Below are 17,395 nucleotides of genomic sequence, written 5' to 3' on the forward strand. Positions count from 1 at the left end.
AACCCCTAACCTGCCGCCGCTGCCAGCTTCTTCTTGCTGCTGCCTGGGCTGGGGTATTTACGGTAAGGTAGCCACGGCGGCGGTGGGTCCGTGTCAGGTGATCTGAGGCGAGTTGCCGCTGGCGCTGCTGCCCAAACGATGCCGCTTGCCCGGAGGAGGAGGGCAAAGAGGCGAGGAAAATGCAACATGGCCCAGCAGCTGCTGCAGCAGCGACGGCGGCGGGGCTGTGAGGAGGGGCTGCCTGGCGCGCCCTCCGCGGCCCTGACGCGTGGGGACCGCGGCGAGCGCTGAGAGCCGCTGCCTGCTGGACGCCTTCAGCCCGGACGCACGCACAGCTCGTCGGTTCCGCGAGACATGGGGCTCTGCTACAGCCTGCGCCCGAGGCTCTTCGGCGACTCCAGAGGCGGCGAGCGCGCTCCCCCCCCCCAGATGTTGTGCCCAGTGCGGCCGGCCCCCCCTGCACCCCCCACGCTACGCCACTGATAAACATGGTTTTAACAATGAGTCTGTAAGTGACTGTGGAGGCCAATTCTGGACCCACAGGTCCTTCCACAGTGGGGACATTGGTTTCTGGGCAGGAGTTGATCACGGGGAGGGTTTGCCAAGCGTGTCTTCCTCTTAGCACGTTTCTCCCTTGCGTCCTGAGTTCGAGTGTCTTCAAAGCCCACGACACCTTTGGTCAAGGCTGTTCTCCAACTGGAGCGCTCGCAGGCCAGTGTTTCCTGGTTGCCGGTGTTTATACTACATTTTTAAAAGCCACAGTCGGGGGCTTTAAATGCCTCTGAATACCAGTTGCTGGAAGCCACAGGAGAGGAGAGTGGCCCAGTAGACCCGAAGGAGTGTCTCCACCTCCATCATTCAGCCTCCCAGACACTGAGGTCGAGCTCCAAGAGCCTTCTGGCAGTTCCCTCACTGCAAGAAGTGAAGCTACTGGGAACCAGGCAGAGGGCCTTCTCGGTGGTGGCACCTGCCCTGTGGAGCGCCCTCCCATCAGATGTCAAGGAAATAAACAACTATCTGACATTCAGAAGACATCTGAAGGCAGCCCTGTTTAGGGAAGCTTTTAATGTCGGATGTTTTATCACATGGGTAGGCAAACTAAGGCCCAGGGGCCGGATGTGGCCCAATCGCCTTCTCAATCCGGCCCACAGACGGTCCAGGAATCAGCGTGTTTTTACATGAGTAGAATGTGTGCTTTTATTTAAAATGCATCTCTGGATTATTTGTGGGGCATGGGACGTTGTCCATTCCCCCCCCCCCCCCACAAAATATAGTCCAGTCCCCCACAAGGTCTGAGGACCGGCCCACCACGGCTGAAAAAGTTTGCTGACCCCTGTTTTATCATGTTTTTAGTATTCTGTTAGGTCCAGAGTGGCTGGAGAAACCCAGCCAGATGGGCGGGGGTATAAATATTATTATTATTATTATTATTATTATTATTATTATTATTATTATTATTGCCATTTGCCAGGGATTGTTTCCTGTGATTCCTGCATTGGGCTAGATGACCCTCGGATCCCTATATCCACCCTGTTGACCTGGTGGTGTTCAGCCCTCTCAGCATGTGATGATTCCCCCCCCCCCCCCAATTCTGCTCTGCAGCGAAAGCAGGAGGGCGGGACTACATGTTGAGTGGCAGGCAGGCAACCCACCCTCCCATCCATCCATCCATCCATCCTCCCTCCTGCCTGGGCGGGCCTTCTCCCTCCTAAGGCGAGCCAGACCTCTCCCTCTCCACGACCACCCCTCCTCCCTCACCCCACCCTAAAGACCCCCCCAGGCGACCTCACCCCCCCACCCTACTTCCTCCCTCCCTCCCTCCCTCCCTCCTTACCTGCCCCTCCCTCCCTGCAAGGTAGGCTCCTCCGACTCCATCCCTCTCTCTCTCTCCTGCATCTTCTCCTGCATCCCTTTGTCTGCATCGCTTCTTTGTCTCCTCGCCCGCCTCGCCTTTGCGGCCTCGCCCAGGCGGCCCGCGAGCCTCCGGCCGGCCCCGGCCCCCTGCCTGCCTGCCCTCGAGGCGGCGGGCCGCGGCGGGGGGCAGGATGGGGCCGCGGGGGAGATGAGCAGCGGCGGGAGGCGGCGGCGGCGGAGGCGCAGGGGGGCAGCGCGGCCGCAGCGCGCATCCCGCATGGACCACGAGGCGGGCGATGGGGCAGGTCCTGGGATTCGCCCATTGCAGTAGGTATCTTGTGGGGCAGGGAGAGAGGGCAGGAGGGCGGGCAAGGCTCCTTATTTCTCTCCCCCCCCTCCTCCAACCCCCCCCCAAAACCCAACCGCCCATTTTGGACGCCTCTTTTCTAGTCATCGATTTTTCAAAGCATCGCCCATTTCTTCCTAGGCAGGTGGGGAAGATAAAAAACAAAAACATCCATTCAAAATGGACCGTATTTTCTTTGGGGGGGGGTGATGACTTTCCATGGGGGGAGGACAGGGGAGTACCACTCCCTAGTGGAGGATGGGAAGGGTTTGCCAGCGCTCCCACCCCCGAAACCCCCACTTTCGTTGCCTCTCCCAATGCATCTCCTAGACCTGGTTTTCAGCTGGTCCTGAGAGCCATGCTCATTTCTGAAATATTTATAGACATGTTTACCCACCGTTTGTGACTCCTGCTCCCCCCCCCCCCCCGTGTCATGCACACACACAGAGACCTCACAGTTTTCAGGTGTGAATGTGTGGAGGGGGCGCTTAATTGTGTTTGCGTTCGTGAAAGCAGATGTGGAAAGAGGCCGGTTTAAACTGCACTCTGCACGCGCTCTTGGCTGCTGTTTGGTGCGTCCCAAGGTTGAACCCCCTGCAGCTTCTGGGAGATAAACCCACGCTACCCCACCCAAAGATGTAACTAGAGGGCTTTTCCAGAGATTAAAAGGGGGGGGGGACAGCAGCCGCGAGAGATTTTCTTTGATTAAAAAAAGGGTGCATAGAAGCAAGTGTTTGGTGCAAGGCTAGGGGAGTAGAGGTCATTTGTTGTGTTTTTCTGGAAGGATAAAGGAGAGGGCTGTGGGGAGAAATTTCTGGGCAAGACTGCGATGCCAGATAAGTTTAATAAGGAGTAAGGCCCATGGAGACTTACTTTCGTGTAGGTGTGCAGAGACATCACCTTGCCAACAAAGGTCCATATAGTTAAAGCTATGGTTTTCCCAGTCGTGATGTATGGAAGTGAGAGCTGGACCATCAAGAAGGCTGATTTATGCTTTTGAATTCTGGTGGTGGAGGAGACTCTTGAGAGTCCCATGGACTGCAAGAAGATCCAACCTCTCCATTCTGAAGGAAATCAGCCCTGAGTGCTCCCTGGAAGGACAGATCCTGAAGCTGAGGCTCCAATACTTTGGCCACCTCATGAGAAGAGAAGACTCCCTGGAAAAGACCCTGATGTTGGGAAAGATGGAGGGCACAAGGAGAAGGGGAAGACAGAGGACGAGATGGTGGGACAGTGTTCTCGAAGTTCCCAGCATGAGTTTGACCAAACTGCGGGAGGCAGTGGAAGACAGGAGTGCCTGGCGTGCTCTGGTCCAGGGGGTCACGAAGAGTCGGACACGACTAAATGACTAAACAACAAGGTGTGCAGAGGATTGTATTGCAAGGTAACAGCTGGACATGGACCAAATCACAGCAAAGCATTTACATGGATTCACGGGACAGCTGGCGTTAGGAGTGTCTATATTATTTATTTGTTGCATTTATACTGCAACTTTTTCTCCCTCCCCATGTGGGTCAAGTTAGGCTAAGGGATGCCCCCTCCCCAAGGTCATGCGGCCGAGTGTGGATTTGAACCCCCGTCTCCCAGATCCTGATCCTCATTTAACACCCACAACAACCCTGGCGAGGCAGGTTAGTAGTCTGAAAGAGGCAGTAAGGCGGCCAGCAAGATCACACCCAGAGAACATTGTGGGGCTGAGTGGCGGGATTCGAACTCTGGTCTCTCCCAGGTCCTGGCCAGAGACTTGGACCACAGCACCTCACTGGTGTCTCTGCTCAAAGCAGGGCAGGCCGTGGATTCCCGCAGCGGAAGGGCAGAGGGCAGAGGCAGCTGGGTGGGGAACTGGGCTGAAGTCTCTGGCAAAGTTGAAAACCTGCTGGCAGGGGCTCCGATGGCGCAAGAGGAAATTGCTCTCTTTCCCCTCCATTAACCTTTTGTAGGAAGTGAGGCTTGTAAGACATTGTAATAATAATAATAATAATAATAATAATAATAATAATAATAATTTATTATTTATACTCCGCCCATCTGGCTGGGCTTCCCCAGCCACTCTGGGCGGCTTCCAACAAAACACTAAAATACAGTAATGCATCAAATATTAAAAGCTTCCCTAAGCAGGGCTCCCTTCAGATGTCTTCTAAAAGCCTGGTAGTTGTTTTTTTCTTTGACATCTGGTGGGAGGGCATTCCACAGGGCGGGTGCCACCACCGAGAAGGCCCTCTGTCTGGTTCCCTGTAACCTCACTTCTCGCAATGAGGGAACCGCCAGAAGGCCCTCAGCGCTGGATCTCAGTATCCGGGCAGAATGATGGGGCGGAGACGATCCTTCAGATATACTGGACTGAGGCCGTTTAGGGATTTAAAGGTCAACACCAACACTTTGAATTGTGCTCGGAAATGTACATTGTGTGAATTAAAGCTTGGGCTGCTGGCAGCTGGTGGACTTTTTTGGGGGGGATACACAACTAAGCACCCAGAGCAGAATTCTCCAGTGTTTGGAGCTGTGAAAGTGTTTTTGTGTGCAGCTCCTAGCACGCTGCTCGGACGTTGGCATGGGAGCAAAGTGTCTTTTCAGTCGACTTTCTGGAGGTGTGGGGCTTCTGCTCTACAAAGGTGCCATCTCCAGCATGTTTGCAGCTGAAAATGGACCTGGGGACATAGGAAACCGTTTTATCTGGGCCCTTGGGTCTACCTAGCTGAGAATTGTCTACACAGGCTCAGCAAGGTTTCAGGCAGAGGGTGCTCCCCACCCTACCTGAAGATCCACTCAGGGACTTTCTGCTACAGCCCTTTCCCCATAAGCTGACCCACTTGGATATTGATTCTTTAGGGAAGCTGCATCTCCTTGAAATTTCAAGGTCTAAAATGGAAGAGCCGAGCTTCGGCCACTCGGAGGATTCCTTGACATGGCCCAGGAGAGGCGTGAGGCCTCAGGGGAGCCGAAGGCCAAGGGGAGCCAGGCGTGGGAGAGTTGGGCATGGGCAGGCGGTCTTCTTTGGGCAGGCGGTCTTCTTTTTTGCCTGCATAGCTTAGTGGGCAGAGTGCCTGGCGCATGCAGGAAGCTAAGCAGGCTCAGCCCTGGACAGCTTTTGGGTGGGAGACCAGACCAGCAGCCCGGATGGCAGCACCATTTCCACGTATCTTGCAGGTTTGGCCTTCCCCGCAGAGCATCTCGCCCCAGACTCCCGAATCCACCAGGATGTCAAGTGCCAACCCCTCGGGTCACAACTGGAACCGGAAATCAAAAGCGGAGGAGGAAGAGGAAGATCCCTTCAACAAAATGATCTCCCGCACCGGTTGCGCCTCTTTCCACTATGTGATGCGATGCGAGGTGAAGCGCTTCAAGGCCCGCATGATGGAGCATGAGAAGCAGAGGGTGACAGAGCTGCACAGGAGACAGAAAGGGCATCTGTTAAGTTGTGGGTGAACATATCAGACGACACAGCGATTCTTCAGACAGCTTATTCACAGGCCAGAACAGAACTGAACTGAATGGTTCAGCCAGCCTGCTTATGTAGAGCTCAACTACAAAGCAACAGGATCAACTTTCTGTAACTATCCAATCACTGAACGTCACTTTCAATTCCTTATTTGCATATGCGGACTTGAGTGAAAACTATCTACAGTATCCCCCTGTTGGCCCAGGGTGAGAACTTCAGTCCATAACAGCATCAAACCACAAGCTGACAAGAGCCAGCTTTGCACAATGGGTTGCGTTCCCTTGTTTGGCTTGGCAGAAGTATTTAAAAACTGGCAGTGAAGCACAGGGGTTGAGTCCTGGTTGAAATGTTGCTGTGGGAGGTGGCTCAAAGAGATGGGAAGCAACTTAATGGATTACTCTTCCAGTACGCTGTGGGTTAAAGCCTCAGCGCCTAGGGCTTGCCGATCGAAAGGTCGGCGGTTCGAATCCCTGCGGCGGGGTGCGCTCCCGCTGCTCGGTCCCAGCGCCTGCCAACCTAGCAGTTCGAAAGCACCTCCGGGTGCAAGTAGATAAATAGGGACCGCTTACCAGTGGGAAGGTAAACGGCGTTTCCGTGTGCGGCTCTGGCTCTGGCCAGAGCAGTGATGTCACGCTGGCCACGTGACCCGGAAGTGTCTCCGGACAGCGCTGGCCCCTGGCCTCTTAAAGTGAGATGGGCGCACAACCCCAGAGTCTGTCAAGACTGGCCCGTACGGGCAGGGGTACCTTTACCTTTACCTAATCCCTTGGCTAAACTTCTGTTTTTTAACAGAACAAGCAAAACTAATTTTCTTGCCAAAAATTAAAAGGTAGAATTAAAAAACCAAACAAAAACCAAAAATAAAAGGGCCTTTGTGCTTTCACAGTGGAAGCAAAGAAAGGGAGAGAACAGGAGAAATTCCACACACCTGAGATGTTTCCTCCTTGTGACTGGGCATGCTTACCTGTCTGGCCCAAGAGCATTCTGGGTAAAAAAAGGTCGAAGGTAAAGGACCCCTGGACGGTTACGTCCAGTCAAAGGCGACTATGGGGTTGTGGCACTCATCTTGCTTTCAGGCCGAGGGAGCCGGCGTTTGTCCACAGACAGCTTTCTGGGTCATGTGGCCAGCAGGACTAAACCGCTTCTGGCACACCGTGATGAGTGCCAGAGTACACAGAAACACCATTTATCTTCCCGCCGCAGCGGTACCTATTTATCTACTTGCACTGGTGTGCTTTCGAACTGCTAGGTTGGCAGGAGCTGGGACAGAGCAACGGGAGCTCACACCGTCGCGGGGATTCGAACCTCCGACCTTCAGATCGGCAAGCCCAAGAGGCTCAGTGGTTTAGACCACAGCGCCACCCGTGATAGGTTGGTCCATAAGGTGGGCGCCCATTCACACATCCTGGGTATCCAGGCTTCCTTTACATAAAAAACAACAACACACTATGCCTCTTTGAAGGAGAGCCTTAGGTCAATCGCAGAGTGAGTGCGAAAGGTCCTGAACTCAAGCCCCACATCACCAGGCAGTGCAAAGATGGACACCTGCCTGCAACCCCAGAGAGCCATTAGCTCAGCGCAGATCGTGTGGAGCTGGGTGGATCAATAGTCTGTCTTTGCAGAAGCCAGCCAGCTTCTTGGGCTCCTTGATTCTTTTTTTTTTTTAAATAATATTTATTAAAGTTTCAACAATTACAGAAAGAAAAAATAAACATACCACATTAAACAAAAACAAAACAACACACCACAATATAAAAAAGAGGGGGGGAAACACAGAGAAATAAAACCCATTAAACAAAAACAAAAACGCAAAAAAGAAAATACATCAGATCTCCTCATTACTTATCTTTCATTAGCTTATTTCCTTGACCTCCTCACACCTCCCTTTTTTGTATTCTAGGTCTATTATCTATTTCAGCAAATCCTTTCCCTCTTTTAAAATTTTTGTCCTGTAAATTGTCTTAATATAATGTAGCTTTACTTTTCCTCCTTTCACCAATTAACAGTCAGTTATTCCCAAATCCTTTATATCCTTCCTGCTAAAATCATATAATATTGTTCCAACATCCTTCTAACAGATATTAATTTTACAGTGTTTCTGTAAATAGTCTTTAAATTTCCTCCAATCTTCCTCCACCGGCTCTTCTCCCTGGTCTCGGATTCTGCCAGTCATTTCCGCCAGTTCCATATAGTCCTTGATTCTTACATATATTTTGGAGTTTGCTGGATCCGGCCAATGGCCCTTCTGGCTAGCATCCTTTTTCTCCCAGTGACCAACCAGATGAGGAAACCCACAAGTGGAATCTGACTCCGAGAACCCTCTTCCCTCCAGTAGTTTTCAGCAACTGGGATTCAGAGGCATTGCCAGCTTCCAACCCTGGAGGCAGAGAACAGCCGTCCTGGCTAGTAGCCCGACGAAAGCTCTCTCCTCCTCCATGAATTCGTCCAATCTGCTTTTAAATCCATCTAGGCTGGTGGCCATCACTGCCTCTTGTGGCAGGGAGTTCCAAAGTCTAACTATGCACTGCAGTGAATAAGTTCTTCTTTGATGTGTCCTGAATCTTCCAACATTTAGCTCTTTTATCTATCCACTTTCTCTATGCGCTGCATAATTTTTAAAACTTACCATGCCCCCTCTTTACTCAGCTTTCTCTAAACTAAAAAGTCTCAAACACCATAACCCTTCTTCATATTGGAGTTGTTCAGTCTTGTATTGTAATCTCCTTGGGGCAGGGATCTGTCCCTTTGTCCTTGGTCATGTAAAGCACCACACTGTGATAATTATACTTACTTACTTACAGTCATACCTCGGGTTACACATGCTCCAGGTTGCGCACTGCACTGAACTCAGAAATACTGGAACGGGTTACTTCTGGGTTTCAGCGCTTGCGCATGCGCAGAAGCACCGAATCGCAGCCGCGCATGCGCAAACACGGCACTGTGGGTTGCAAATGTGCCTCCCGCACAGATCACGTTCGCAACCCGAGCGTCCACTGTACTTACTTATTTATTGGAGTATTGAATGGTTTGAACATGCATGGCTGTAGTTGGAGAATTTGAATGTTGAGCGGACTTCAGTCTAATACAGTCTTACCTTGGAAGCCAAACGCCTTGGCTCCCGAACAAATCGGCTCCCGAACAATCAAAACCCGGAAGTCAACAATTTTCGGAAACCGAACGTCTCTGGCGTGGCTTCTGATTGGCTACAGGATGCTCCTGCAGCCAATCGGAAGCTGCACTTTGGTTTTCGAACGGTTCTGGGAGTCTATTAGACTCCCGGAACGCATTCTGTTCTGGAACCAAGGTACGACTGTACAGAGAAACTCCTGGCAATCGGAACCCCACTCCTGTCTCGGGGCTCCTACCCTGAGCGATGCCCCCTAGTGGATGGGTGTGGAGGAAGCAGGGACATGGTGCCACAGTGCCCCCTAGTGACTCCAGTCCCGCAAATCCAGCCCCATTCTTTCAATCGCTTCCTGATGTTTCCTGCTGCTGGTGAGAGACTAACGTTGGTTGTGTTAATGGAGAAATCTGAGGGCTCCCTTGGACAAAAAACAAGGACCCCAGCCAGGAATACCAGAGCAAAACAGCAGCCAGGAGGCTTGGTCTTTATTGAAGACTGTTGCGACAGGACTTCCACCTGCCACCAGGTGGAACAAGATGGAAAAGAGCCCCCAAACTTTTATTAGCTGCTAATCCCCATGTTGGGACGCAGGTGGCGCTGTGGGTTAAAGCCTCAGCGCCTAGGACTTGCCGATCGAAAGGTCGGCGGTTCGAATCCCTGCAGCGGGGTGTGCTCCCGCTGCTCGGTCCCAGCGCCTGCCAACCTAGCAGTTCGAAAGCACCTCCGGGTGCAAGTAGATAAATAGGGACCGCTTACCAGCGGGAAGGTAAACGGCGTTTCCGTGTGCGACTCTGGAAGTCCCGGAAGTGTCTCCCAGAAGTGTCTCCGGACAGCGCTGGCCCCTGGCCTCTTAAGTGAGATGGGTGCACAACCCCAGAGTCTGTCAAGACTGGCCCATACGGGCAGGGGTACCTTTACCTTTACCTTTAATCCCCATGTTACACCCCCCAAACTACATCATGGTTACATGATGAAAGGGGAGGTCTGGTGGCAGTAATCTGGGCATCCTGGACCCTGCCCCATGCTTCCCCTTGCCCTCCACCAAACACCCATCAAGTGAAGCAAAAGAGATATTTACATTTCCCTGTTTTCTAGCCAAGTTCATCACACCCTTTTGTCTTCATCTGGGTTTGTTATTTCTGGAATGGCTACCTGTCTGGCACTCAGGTATCAGGATGCCAGGAATTATCACTCAGGCAGAGGGGCTGCTGAGTAGCTGAGCTCACATCTCTATAGGAATTTCTGAAGTTGTCCCAGTGAGCCAGTACATAGGTACATTGATCAGTGAATTCTTATATTTGGTATTGTGCAGCAGAGGCTCTTTGAATAGACAGGAAGAAACTGTGATGAAGCGTTTTGTGGGGACAAGTCACAAAAGTGATTGTGCTGGTTTTGGTAGTGGGCTGCATGTGCATGATATCTGCTGGAGGGGCAACCCCCCCCCCCAACCTATACATAAATTCCTGCAACAGTTGGAAGGCAGAGTCCGACCTATGACTGTGGGGCGAGGCTTGTTTACCTGCACACACTGCTGGCCAAGCTCCAGATGGTGCATTGCATGTGTAATGCGTAGAGCACCCAGGCCTGGGTGGGGTGAGCTGAGGTCATTTCCCAGATCTCCTGTTTGATTTCCTGTGTGCATGGAGGGGGGGGGGCATGGCCTGCCCAGATGGCCTCGCCAAAACAAGTAGTTGCAGCTCGTCCAGTTTGCCCTGCCAGCAGATCAGCTGCCAAATCATTATGTAATGATAATAATAATGCGTTGCAAAGGTATATAGTGTTCTAGAGCAATCATAGGCAGATATTTAAGACCCAGGGCTGCAGCAACATGCAATTCAGTTTTAACAGTTGGACATCAGAGGTTCCCAAAGCGAGCGGTACAGCTCCCTTGGGGGAGGTGGGATTCCTTAGGGGAGGGCTCAAAGGCAAAGGAGTCTTAGGATGAAGCAGGACTCAGACTTTGAAAGGATCATTGGATCAGTTCATCAGTTTTGTTAATTGAACTAAGTGCTTTTAATTGGACGTTGAATAAATGTGTGATTAGTCCATTGCTTCTGTTTTGAATTTTATTGGGTTGCTCTCTTCCTTGGTGAATTGCGCAAACTGCAATTCTGAATAATGCTTTTTAGAGGGTAGGGTGGGGATGAGTTCCTGGAACCCAGGGGGCTGGGGTCTCCACAAGTTTGGGAGCCGATGTCATAGCTCATCGGCAGTGCATGCATTTTACCTGCGTAGGGACCAGAGGTTCAACCCCACCAACTCCAGTTCAAGGGTCTCTTGAAAAAAGCCCTGGCCGATAAGAGTAAAGGTAAAGGGACCCCTGACCATTAGGTCCAGTTGTGGCTGGCTCTGGGGTTGCGGCGCTCATCTCCCTTTACTGGCCAAGGGAGCTGGCGTTTGTCCACTGACAGTTTTTCTGGGTCATGTGGCCAGCATGACTAAGCCACTTTTGGCGAACCAGAGCAGCGCACGGAAACGCCGTTTACCTTCCCGCTGGAAGGGTACCTATTTATCTACTTGCACTTTGACGTGCTTTTGAACTGCTGGGTGGGCAGGAGCAGGGACCGAACAATGGGAGCTCACCCCGTCGCGGGGATTCGAACTGCCGTCCTTCTGATCGGCAAGCCCAAGAGCCTCAGTGGTTTTAACCCACAGCGCCACCCGCGTCCCTTAATAATAGGCCGATGATAGTAAATGGGGCCAATGATTTGACTCAACATTTATAATGTTTGGCAATCTTCACAGAACTCTAGCCCAATGGTTGCCATCAATTTGATTTTAATTAATTTTATAATGAAATGATTTTAGAATGTTGTATTATTTTATTGTTACAGATAGGTAGCCGTGTTGGTCTGCCATAGTCAAAAAACAAAAAATTCCTTCCAGTAGCACCTTAAAGACCAACTAAGTTAGTTCTAGGTATGAGCTTTCGTGTGCATGCACACTTCTTCAGGTACAATATTCTTCAGATATTTTATTGTTGTTAGCCGCCCTGAGCCCGGCTTTGGCTGGGGAGGGTGGGATATAAATAAAATTTATTATTATTATTATTATTATTATTATTATTATTATTATTATTAGACAATCCTCCACCAAGGATCTTAAGATAAAGAAAAAATGAGTACACAGTTTGCTGTCTCATCCTCAGAACAACCCTGTGAGGTAGGACAACAGGCAGCCAGTAAGCCTCCTCTTGGTTGAGTGGGGATTTGAACCCGTGTCTTCCTAACCTGGTGTTCTGACCGCTAAGCAGTGGCATCTTCTAATGTCCAGGCTTCTGATCCTTTTGACTACATCATCTCCATAATCGTTGCACAAAAAGCCCTATAGGATTCCCCATTCCTGGTTGTAGCCAGGAGAGATGGACTGGCTTCTTGGAGCCACGTGATGAATTCATGGCGTTGCCGAGATTCGAACTAGGGTCCAATGTCAGCCTCCCTGTCGTGCATTACTAAAAGTGTGTGTGTGTTAGTGGCTCTGGGTTCTAAGGTCCTCCTTCTGTCTCTTCCAGAAGAGTCTCCGTCTACTGCTTCCACCACACCTGACTCGACAGATGGTGAGTAACCCCAGGACATTTTGCACAGCTGCCCAAGACTCATAGCTGTCAACTTTTCCCTTTTCTTGAGAGGAATCCTATTCGGAATAAGGGGATTTCCTTAAAAAAAAGGGAAAAGTTGACAGCTATGCCAAGACTGTGAGCTCGGAAACCCTGGTTAAGACCCTGGTTGAGAGGGTCCCAGGTTTCTTAGAGGAAGAAAACAAATGGTGCGATATATAAATCATAAAGTGTCACAGGCTGCAAGGACAAAAGGGCAAAGTGCAGCTCCAAAGAGATAATAAAGTATTAGAGCTCAGTTGGTTAGAGCGCAGTGCTGATAAGGCCAAGGTTGCAGGTTTGATCCCCGCTTGGTGGATATTCCTGCTTTGGACTAGATGATCAAAACCCAAAGAGTGCAATGATAGTATCGAATTTAAAAGATAAGGAAGTCGTGGTGTGGTGGAGTAAAGTTGAGGCGGTTGGTGGTGGGGATGTAAAGGGGGTGGGAAGGATTTATGTTTGTGTAAATAGTAATTTATTTTTGTGTATTGTTGTATTTGTAGGATGTATTTTCTTTTTTCTTTTTGTATTATTAAAAATGTCAGTAAAAATAAATTATAAACACACACACACACACACAAAAAACCCCATGGCTTTAACAATGAGTCCATAAGTGACTGCGGAGGCCAATTCCGGATCCACACCTCCTTCCACAGTGGGGACATTGGTTTCCTGGTGGGATTTGCCAAGCGTGCCTTCCTCTTAGCACGTTTCTCCCTTGCGCCCTGAGTTCGAGTGTCTTCAAAGCCTTTGGTCAAGGCTGTTCTCCAACTGGAGCACTCGCAGGCCAGTGTTTCCCAATTGTCGATGTTTATGCTACTTTTTTTAGATTTGCCTTGAGACAGTCTTTGAACCTCTTTTGTTGACCACCAGAATTACGCTTCCCATTTTTAAGTTCAGAACAGAGTAGTTGCCTTGGAAAACGATCATCAGGCATCCGCACAACATGACCAGTCCAACGAAGTTGATGTTGAAGAATCATTGCTTCGACACTGGTGATCTTTGCTTCTTCCAGTACACTTCCAGTACACTTCAGAAGACATCTTAAGGCAGCCCTGTTCAGGGAAGTTTTTAATCTGTGATATTTTAGTGTATTTTTGGTTTCTATGGAAGCCACCCAGAGTGGCTGGGGAAACCCAGCCAGATGGGCGGGGTACAAATAATAAATTATATTATTATTATTATTACTGGCATTTGTTTGCCTATCTTCCCAAGTGATGTGTAAATTTTTTCGGAGACAAAGCACACACACACACACACACACACACACACACACTCTCTCACTCTGTGACCACCAACACAGAGGGAAGAGAAGTGATGGGGGGCGATTGCATCCAGATGGAGGTGATTTTGTACCTGCAAGGGACCCCCCGTGACGTTTTTCCCTCCCCAGGTGGCAACGATGAATCCGACTTCCCTGAGTTGCAGACGGCGAGGGAGTTCTCGGAGGACGAGGAAGACGAGGAGGTGTCTCTGGAGTGGGGGACCCCCCGGGAGCTGACTTTTTCCTACATCACCATCGCGGGGCCCCTCAACAGCAGCCCGACTCTGGGGGAGCACATACCCCGGGGCAGGCGCGACTCCCAGACCCGCCGGGCGCGGGCCCCGCTGCCGCGTACGGACACCTGCGAGACCTTTGTGCCGGCATTGGGGGACAGTTTGGAGAATATCCCCAGCCTCTGCCCATCCCCCGAGGGAGAGGGGGCGCCCCCTCCAGTTGACGGCCAAGGACTGGACCCTTTCTTGGGATGGGAAGCCCATGCAGGCTCCGTGGAGGAAGCAGACCGAGGGGAAGGAGAGGGGGCGCCAGGGTCTCAGAGGCACAGCCCCCTGGCGCAGGCACTGGTGGGGTGCCAGAGCAGCAGCAGCAGCAGCAGAAGCAGCGAGTCGTCCTCAGGTACGGGGAGGGGTACCCAGAAATGGGCACCCCAGGGGAAGCGCGAGGGGATGCCGTGGGATGGAATTGTGACCACGAAACACGACTCTCGCCTTTGCTTCTTTGCCCAGGCGAAGAAAACACCTCTGATGTCTTTAAAAACAATGCTGTTTTTTAAAAACCCTTTTAAGCATGGCTTTTACCGTATGGTTTTTACATGCAATGTTTAGGCATGTTTAGGCAATCCTTATAGAATTCCTTCTAATTTGTACGATGAAAGATAAGCTGTTTCGTAGATCTTCGTCAGCGTGGTGGGAGAATATGGAATTGTTTCATAAAGGTACAGTGGTACCTTGGGTTACATACGCTTCAGGTTACAGACTCCGCTAACCCAGAAATAGTACCTCGGGTTCAGAACTTTGCTTCAGGATGAGAACAGAAATGGTGCTCCAGCGGTGTGACAGCAGCAGGAGGCCCCTTTAGCTAAAGTGGTGCTTCAGGTTAAGAATAGTTTCAGGTTAAGAACGGACCTCCGGAACAAATTAAGTACTTAACCCGAGGTAGCACTGTAAAGGTAAAGGGACCCCTGACCATTAGGTCCAGTCGTGACCGACTCGGTTGCGGCGCACATCTCGCTTCACAGGCCGCGGGAGCCAGCGTCCAGCTTCCAGGTCATGTGGCCAGCATGACTAAACCGCTTCTGGCGAACCAGAGCAGGGCACGTAAACGCCGTTTACCTTCCCGCCGGAGCGGTACCTATTTATCTCCTTGCACTTTGATGTGCTTTCGAACTGCTAGGTTGGCAGGAGCAGGGACCGAGCAACGGGAGCTTACCCCGTCGCAGGGATTCGAACCGCCGGCCTTCTGATCGGCAAGCCCTAGGCTCTGCGGTTTAACCCACAGCGCCACCTGCATCCCATATTGTTTCATAAACCCATCTTATTTTGAATGAATATATGTGAATGAAAATATCATATGCTGTGGAGCAGTGCTCTTGTGAAACAGCAGTCAATATCTGGAATCTCTGTTCAGTGTTGGACGTTATATTTGCTGAATACACAAAGCTTCACAGCTTGTCTTTCATCATACAAAGATTTGGTACCCCTCTTCGTTTAAAGACTTTCAGAGACTTTGAGTCTGAGATTTCATTTTGAACTTGTTATTGTTTGAAGGAATTATATAAAGATTGTCTATTACATATATATATGGTCATCATGTTGCCTAAACATTGTTGACGTTCTCTTTTGCAACACAGGGGTTTTTTTGGATACCTACTGGTTTTTACGTGCAGCTGTTGCAAACTGCTCTGATATTTTATTTGTGAGTATTCCTATTAAAGAGATAGAGAGATAAATTGCAGGTGATCAATGGTTTGTATAAATGTGTTAACCACCAAATCTGAGGCACTGAGAACGAAGATTTGCCCCATATACAGATCTCAACCATAGAAACGTTACAGAGATTTGCAGCATATCTATCTCTATCTCTGTCTGTGTAAAAGTGTGATATTATAAACAACTAGGAGGCAAGGTAGTGATTCCAGATCAATTCATCCATACCATGTAATTCCTGGATGGCTGGGGGTTGGAATAGAAAATAGAATTCTATGATTCTATTTTTTTTTTATTCTTTATTGCATTTCAAAAACTTACAAAGAAAGCATATATTAAACATAACATCCAAATATTCAAACTAAAAAGAAAAAATACAAAACAAACAAAAATAAAGATATAAAAGGAATATAAAAAGAAGAAAGAGAAAGGGAAGGGGGGGGAATTGATCAAATACACCAAATTATTCAAAGGATACTGTGATTTGATTATTCTATACGCCAAATTCCCAGAAAGAGATTACGTTTGTGTCAGGGGCTCAGGAGCAGAGGCACAGGGAAGAGAGGAGATGGAGAGCGAAGGGGAAGAATCCGAGGGGAGCGTAGGAGAAGAGGACAGTGGACCGAGGGATTCCATGAGCCTCTCCAGCGAATCGGAAGATTCACAGAAGGGGGCGCCAGTGGCCAGGGGTAGGGGGTTCCCAAGGGGAATGCCCCAGGAGCAAGGGGGCAGCAGGGACTCCCAGAGCAGTAGCTGGAAATCAGGACCAGCTTCCCCACCAGAGCAGAGTGGGGGGGAAGAGTCCCAAGGATCGGGGCCAGTGAATTCCCCACCAGGGAGAGAAGATAAGGCAGGGCTGACCACGCCTCCATCAGAAAGTCGGATAACGGAGGGGAGGTCAGATCCGGCCAGTATCCCGGAAGAGGGAAGCAGTGACCGAAGTAGTGTAACAGTTAGGAGAAAGGTCACTGGGTTGGCGCGAGAGGCAAGTTCAAATGTACAGGAGCGCGGGACAGCAGAGAATGAGGATTGGGAACCGGGTCCTAAAGCCCGCCGGAGGGAGGGGGAGGAGCTAAGCGACTCAGCGTCGGAAGAGTCCAGAAAGGGCAATGCCCCAGCGGGCAGGAGGACCCAGAGGAGGAGAGAGCAGCGTAAAAGGTGGAGCCGGGCTAGGATCTTAAACTGGTGTCATAGGGGAGGAGACTCAGACGGGACTTCGCCGATCTAGGGTTTAAGACGTAGGGCTGCACGCTGTGGCTTTGAAATGGAAACTGAACTTCAATAAAGACTTTTGTACATTACTACAGCCTAGCGTTGGTCCTCTGTGAGCTGGGACCTAGAGGCAGCTCTGACAGTTTGTATTCCTTCTTTCTTTCTTTCTTTTCCAGAAAACTGGTTTGAATCCCTTCTATTTTGGTTAACTTCCTTCTATCTCTTTGCGGTTTCAATATTTTCCTTAAGTAGCGAATATTCTATATTCATATGTTAATATCATGGGTAAGCAAACTAAGGCCCAGGGGCCGGATCTGGCCCAATAGCCTTCTCAATCCGGCCAGCAGACGTTCTTGGAATCAGTGTGTTTTTACATGAGTAGAATGTGTCCTTTTATTCAAAATGCATCTCTGGGTTATTTGTGGGGCATAGGAATTTGTTCATTTTTTCACCCAAAATATAGTCTGGCCCCCCACAAGGACTGAGGGACAGTGGACCGGCCCCGTGCTGAAAAAGTTTGCTGACCCCTGGTTAACACCAATTTCTCCCATAGAACTGTGAAATTAATCTGGGCAAAACAAAGTACAATGGTGCCTCGCAAGACGAAATTAATCC

The 17,395-nt window shown here is 50.1% G+C and overlaps 1 protein-coding gene across 1 annotated transcript in view; it reads left to right on the forward strand.

Moving 5' to 3' along the window:
* The first annotated feature begins 2,073 nt into the window (after positions 1 to 2,073).
* RTN2 (reticulon 2) overlaps positions 2,074 to 17,395 on the forward strand; it is a 37,898-nt gene continuing 22,576 nt past the window's right edge. The window contains exons 1-3 of the mRNA XM_079985598.1: positions 2,074 to 2,181; positions 12,275 to 12,319; positions 13,755 to 14,258. Coding sequence (XP_079841724.1) covers positions 2,151 to 2,181; positions 12,275 to 12,319; positions 13,755 to 14,258 — 580 coding nt within the window. The 5' untranslated portion in view covers positions 2,074 to 2,150. The remainder of the gene's footprint in view (positions 2,182 to 12,274; positions 12,320 to 13,754; positions 14,259 to 17,395) is intronic.

This window comes from Podarcis cretensis (assembly GCF_951804945.1).
Source record: "Podarcis cretensis genome assembly, chromosome: 8".
NCBI lineage: Eukaryota > Metazoa > Chordata > Lepidosauria > Squamata > Lacertidae > Podarcis > Podarcis cretensis.